Source organism: Micromesistius poutassou, assembly GCF_964030765.1.
Source record: "Micromesistius poutassou genome assembly, chromosome: 12".
NCBI lineage: Eukaryota > Metazoa > Chordata > Actinopteri > Gadiformes > Gadidae > Micromesistius > Micromesistius poutassou.
In genome coordinates this window covers 10,059,133-10,065,689 of record NC_140282.1, presented here as the reverse complement: position 1 = coordinate 10,065,689, position 6,557 = coordinate 10,059,133, and the positions used below count along the sequence as shown (strand labels likewise).

The following is a 6,557-nucleotide window of genomic DNA, read 5'->3' as shown; positions in this document are numbered from 1 at the left end:
GATGCAATGTATAGATAGAATACTAGGCTAGATAGGTAGGTAGATATAGATAGATCCCCAATCACAATTGTTTGATACTCAGCGAATCCGGACTGCAGAGCTGACACTGTGTAAGATAGGAGGGAAAAAAAAGAATCCATCATCACGAAAGTCGCTGACGCACTCTCATCCCCGTTTACCGTTTCTGTTTGTCTGTTGTATTTTCTATTGCATGCAATAAGTAAACATAAAGAATAACCAGAAGAATAACACAACGGACACCACCGGTATTTTCTGATCTGAAGGATGTCTCTGTGCCGACGAGAATATAAGATATCGTACATTTGCGTTTTTAAATGTTCCCAGTTCAACGGTTTGTTCTGTCTCTGTACAACCTGGCGGATCCTGTTCTGTATAGTTGTGATCACAAACAGGGGTTTATCTTGTACTGTATATCTTTACTCATTGGACAATCATGAGGGGGGGGGGAGCGTTTAGGAGGAGTGTGCAAAAGAAGAAGAGGAAGGAGAGAATAAGTCTTGAGAGAACTTGGTACTGAACCAATGGTGCTGTGTTCAAGTCTCACTGGAGCGCTGGAAACGGGAGCGCTTTGAACTAAAGAAATAACTAACGACACTTAACCTGGAAAATATATGACTAATCTCTTGAATTACTAATATTGTGAATATAACACAAGTACTACGATAATTCTTCCCTATTGGTTTAGTAGAGCTGAAATCATGTAAGAGGCTAAATCTGTCCAAGGGGGGGTAGCCGTCATCGATGGAGCTGGTTAAACATGTCATATTCCTTAAACTTAAAACACTCATTGACGGCTATCGAGAATTTGTTTAGTAATTTTTAATTTTCCTATCTGCACCTGAGAACCGTGAAGAGAAAACTTAAGACCTAAAAGGTTTCCATCAAAGGGAGACCAGAATCAGGTCTCCTTTCCCGCCTCTTTACGTCATCGACACTTGGCTAGGGGGATGTGATCCACCAATGAACAGCCTTGTCAATCTGTCTCTGTTCTAGGCCCCTACTGTTTCCCCCCGTCATCGGAAAACACACAATCCACCCGGTAAGGTGTGAGAGGCGCAGAATCTACTTTTATCCAAAGGTGTACAGCGTGGAATAATGCCAGCCAGACATGGGAAGAGTTAACAAGTGAAGGCGGTGTAACTGTCCAGTTAAAAAAAGAACAAGATGCTCCATGTTTAAAACTCTAGCCAGATCAGATTTGAAACAGATTTGAATCACTTTTGTATTTTTGTATAAACCTGTAAATATATTTTTAAAGACAAAAAAAGTTGCAGATTCTTTCTTTTGTAAAAAATTAAATAAAAAAGAGTGAGCTAGAGAGGAAGAGACAAAGTTTTTCAAAGTTTACATGACTAATTCCAAGCCTTTGTATGTTTTTGAGCTGTGAAACACCTAGTCTTGGATTATTTATTTTTTGGGGGGTACAACATTGTGAAGAGTCCATTATTCTATATCTTATTAATTTGAACAGCTCATCAGGCTTAGTAACTGTGCATAGAAAAAGCCAATAAATGTGATTGCGTTGAAATTCAAGTGCACTCTTGTCTGTTCATTTCCTCTTCGTAGTACATGTAGTAGACCTATACGGCCACTGGGTGTCGATGTTTCCTTATTTTTATCTGAATCCAGTCACCACACCGAAACTGTTTCCTGAGCGTTTCTGTCAATAACGAAAGATACATCTAGGTTTAGAAAAAACTGGTCATTCAAAAAATAATAGGAATAATTAATAATTGTTGAAACACTGACATTTTGTAAAATGTTTAATCGTGTGGATGCATATAAAACGTATGAAACACTTCTTCAACAATAAAACATGATTATATGTATCCATTGTTTTTAAGGCAAAATAATAATATAATAATAATAACAATAATATATTTATATATAACTGCTGGGCATGCAGTATGGCAATGAACACAAAATGTTGGCAATGTTTTAAATCAAATGGATTCTATACAATGAGGCCTATCAAAACCTGAGTTTCACCTTAAAGCAGGACAGCTTCAAGTATTGTAACTTCTCAACAGTGATGTCGAAACGCAACAAACGCTACAAGAGAAAACGGATTGTCTGGAAGCAACAATCAAAATAAAGCAAAACATGGTTCTGAAATGTTCCGAAAACGAGCACTTCCTCCATTATGAACGGATAAATAGGCTACTTCAAGACTAGCACATGTACGCTGTTATCTTATAAACCTGTAGATATCTGAGGTTGCACACAAATTCATTGCAGGCAGAACAACAACAAAAAAAACATTTACACTCGCGTTCGATACAGAAGTAAAAAAAAATGTATAAAAACAACTTTTCAACATAGTTATTTACAAAACAGTTTCTCTCTTTCGGATTATATCTATACCTCAGCTGGACGTCTGGTACCGCCATCACTAAGAGCAACCAAAGGTCGATCAGCTAAATCACAACTCTTCTCTATCTTGGGACCACAGTGGTGGAACGAGCTCCCTGCTGATGTCAGGACCGCAGAGTCGCTCACCAGCTTCCGCAAATGATTCAAAACCCACCTGTTCAGAGTTCACCTAGACTCTACATAGCCATTCAGTCCCTTATTTGTCTGGTGCACTATTGTTTGTTGTACGTCCTGGCACTTGATGAACGCACTTAATGCAGGTTGTATTCATTCATTGTACTTAATTGTGTTGTGTATGCATGTTGTGTAGCATGTACTTAGTTGTGTAGCATCTGCAGTAGCTAGCTATCACTGCTGTACACGGGGAATGGGGTTAGCCTGGCGATTGTTAGTACTTGCACTTGGTTCTGAACATCTGAACGTCTTTACTGTACCGACAGCGATATATTGTTTCACTTCTTATGACAAATGTACTTATTGTAAGTCGCTTTGGATAAAAGCGTCTGCTAAATGCCCTAAATGTAAATGTAAATGTATATCGGGGCGTTCTGAACCGTTTCATAAGATCTCCTTTTACATTTGTAACCGCCTTTGTTTTTATCTGTCCACGCTGAAAGAGAAACATTTGACCTGGAACATCTTACAGGAAGAGAACAGGCACACTTAAATATTTCAGATACTAGATGTACTAGAATAGTTCACAAGATATCTACACATACTAAACGTGTTTACACGGAAAGATTATGAAGCTGAGAAGATCGGTTAACTCTCCTGGCATCAGTTTGTCTGCAGGGTGTGTGTCGTCTCCTTCTGGATCTGTACGTCCTTGTGGTCCTTATCTTCGCCTGCTCGGCTGAAAACAGTTCCTGCGGTCGGGGTCTGGAAGCCATCGGTCAAGTGTTGTGTTATTGCATTTTAAGAACCCTACAGCACACGGTCGAGTGTCCACCAACAGAGAGGTCTGAAGTCTGCACACAGCGGAAGCAGACCTTTACCACCTGGGGTCACTGAATCCTTTCTGTTCTTTCCGGAAGAAAATGTCCAATGCCAGCGTTTTGTCATCCCATGGGACGCGGTGTGTGTGTGTGTGTGCGTGTGCGTGTGCATGTGTGTGTGTGTGTGTGTGTGTGTGTGTGTGTGTGTGTGAGGGTGTGTGTGTGTAGTGAGGGTATGTATGTGTGTGTGTGTGTGTGTGTGTGTGAGAGAGGGAGAGTGAGGGCGGCAGAGCTGTGCCGAGTTTGTGTTATAGCATAGTTGTGTGTCCGGTCGGAAAAAATCACACACTCACAGGAAGTGAGGTCCCCCTCTACGGTTTGGCCTGCTTGAGCTTCTCAATGTGGTGGCAGAGTTTGAGGGCGGGGCCAAGCTTCAGGCCCATGTACTTCATGATGACGTCACTGCGGAGCAGCATCAGCGCCTTGCCGTCAATCTCCTGCAGAGAGGAGGAGAGGAGGAGAGGAGGAGAGAGAGGAGGAGAGGAGGAGAGGGCAGAGGAGGGGAGGAGAAAGAGGAGGTGAGGAGGGCAGGGGAGAGAGGAGGGGAGGGGAAAGAGGAGGGGAGGGGGGAGAGGGCAGCACAGGGGAAGGAGGAGGGGGAGAGGAGGAGAGGGGAAAGAGGAGGGGAGAGAGGAGAGGGGGAGGAGAGGAGGGGAGGGAGAAGGGGGAGGGGGAGAGAGGAGGAATAAATGTAAGAGGACATTTGAGCAGAGAGGAAAAACAAGGGAGGAAGGGAGAGGAAAAGAGCACAGGTCCAGTGAGTTGTGTTGCATTGATCGAAGTGCGTTAATGGGTTTCAACTGAAGGCTGACAATCAAGGGCCATCAGCTGTCGTTATCAGAGTATAGAGAGTCCAGGGCAAGGCCCTCCCCCGATGAAACTGAATAATATACTTTATTTTGCAAATACCCAAGCCTGAGTCTTCATGGCGCTGCGCGACACTGTGGTTTCAGACAGGAAGAGCCCCTAGCAACTCTCTTTTCAGTTCAGTCTTTTTCTCATGTTTCCACCACCGCCAAACTGCGTTGCACGCATTAACCAGACGGCTGGGGCGCAATGCCGGTGGGAACAGAGACCCCTCCACTCACGTGTTTCCTGAACAGCTCGACGTGGGGTCCCAGCGTCTGGGGGTCCGCCTCCTGCACAAACCGGATGACGTCATCGACGGACCAAGACGCCGCGGCGGGCCCCGCCCCCTCCCGGTCCTGGGTCATGTGATCAGGACCCGTCGTTGAGCTCGCTGCTTGGTAACAAAAGGAAACAATCACACCACAGTCTGCAGCAGGGAGTATGTATGCAAAACGTCTCTATGTGGGTCGGGCCGTGCGCCCTTTGACGGCTGAACGATGAGGAAACACGATTTGCAAGTCAAAAGTTTACATATGTTAGGTTTACTCTCCCGTCTTTCCACAACTAAACTTCCATGAGCGTTCTCAAAGAGAGCATATTCCAGAACTGACTGTTTTTGTTGACAAACACCATGTTAAGTGTAATGGTTTTCTTTTAAGATTTATATATGCATTTTAATGCTTTATGATAATTCAATTCAATTCAATTGTATTTGTATGGCCCTTAATCACCACCATCACCACCGTCTCAAAGGGCTTAACAGGCCAAATATTTAAATATTTACATCCTCTGATAGAGTGAGATAGACAGGAAGGAATGGGAGAGAGAGGGGAGGACATGCAGCAAAGGACCAAGTCAGGAATCAAACCCAGGTCGCTGCGGTGAGGACTAGGCCTTAATGGTACGCGCTCTACTCAGTTAGCCACCGGGGCGAACCTTAAGTGTAATGTTAATGCAATGTTAATGTAATGTTTATGAATGGAACGTGTCGGCGTTGGCTGTGGCGTGAACCGTACCCTCTACGCGTCGGTGGATGTGCGGGGGTCCCAGGTCGGGGGGGTTTGTGCTGAGGGTCCTCTGGGGGGGCGTGGCGCGGGCGTGGGGCGTGTAGAAGGGCCGCTCCGTCTGCGGCGAGCGGTACTCGGACGGTGTGCGCAGGGAGCGGCCGCTGGCCGCCGTCACCATGTCGGTCTTGGAGTCCTCCCCCGAGAGGCCGTTCTCCCCGTGGTGGAGTGGTTCTGAGGGGGCGGGGGGGGAGGGAGGGGAACAGGGAGGTAAATGTCTGGATGTTGGTGGATTTGACTCGAAATGGGATCAGTTGATAAATAGTGGTATATGGAAGAATATTCATGAAGAAAGCTCACAAGAACGCTCACGTTCCAAACTTGAAATAGGTAACTGTTAAGAGTATCGCAAATTTATCTGTAAGAATCAGTTTTGACTTACGCTGTCTCATTACTTATAAGTATAATATCTCTCTCTCTCTCTCTCTCTCTAGATTTACTATATCTCCATTATAAACAGATAGATAGTGTCGGGGAGATATTGGTCATAACTATAATATACAAATATATGGGCTACAAATTACATAAACCTTGTTCTTATAATTACTAGTCAGTTGAAAAGGGATTTGTATACATTCTCCTTGGAGATACCTCCCTTCCTCTCTTTAATTGAAGTGTGAAGTGTGTTAAGATAGTTTACATTTGCATTGCCACTGTAGGCACGAAGTCTGATACTCAGGCCATTTGACTGACTTCTTTGTTGTGTAGATTCCTTTAACTGTCTTGCAGCCTTGCTTGCAGACTGAGAGACATGCCCACTTCCCCCCTAGTGTATTGCAATTAAACTTGGTCTCTCCCGCCATGGCTGACTTAAGCCATAGCCAATCCTAAACACTCGATGGTCACTCCCCATCACCTTTGTTTCCCTTGTATTTACTATGCACAATGAAACAAGTTTCCCTAGAAGAATCATGTACACATATTGTCTCATTGACTGCACGCTTGGTAGTTTTGCTGCCTGTATCTTCCCATGATCATGCTCTAAAATCAAATCAAATACTTTGCTGTCCGAAGTGTCCTAAAAATAAGTTAATCCTCATTAGATAGATATATATATATATACCTCTATATATATATATATACCATTTTGTGAACGCCTTCATCTGAAGTATCTTCTCAGTATACCGCCGAGTGCAAACACTCTCAGCATGCACAGCGCCAGCGGGAATGGAACCCCTCACCCTGGCGGTGTGTGGCTAACCCCTCACCCCACCAGATACAGCCCCAGTAGGGTCCCATGCGGGGGTCCGGGCAC

The 6,557-nt window shown here is 44.4% G+C and overlaps 1 protein-coding gene across 3 annotated transcripts in view; it reads right to left on the bottom strand.

The window, feature by feature from the left end:
* Positions 1-1,817: 1,817 nt before the first annotated feature.
* Positions 1,818-6,557, bottom strand: part of scml2 (Scm polycomb group protein like 2) — a 24,570-nt gene continuing 19,830 nt past the window's right edge. For all 3 annotated transcript variants that reach the window (XM_084475948.1, XM_084475947.1, XM_084475949.1), the window contains exons 13-15: positions 5,255-5,476; positions 4,478-4,629; positions 1,818-3,826 (exon numbers count right to left, since the gene is read on the bottom strand). In XM_084475948.1, the coding sequence (XP_084332074.1) occupies positions 3,701-3,826; positions 4,478-4,629; positions 5,255-5,476 (500 nt within the window). In that variant the 3' untranslated portion in view covers positions 1,818-3,700. The remainder of the gene's footprint in view (positions 3,827-4,477; positions 4,630-5,254; positions 5,477-6,557) is intronic.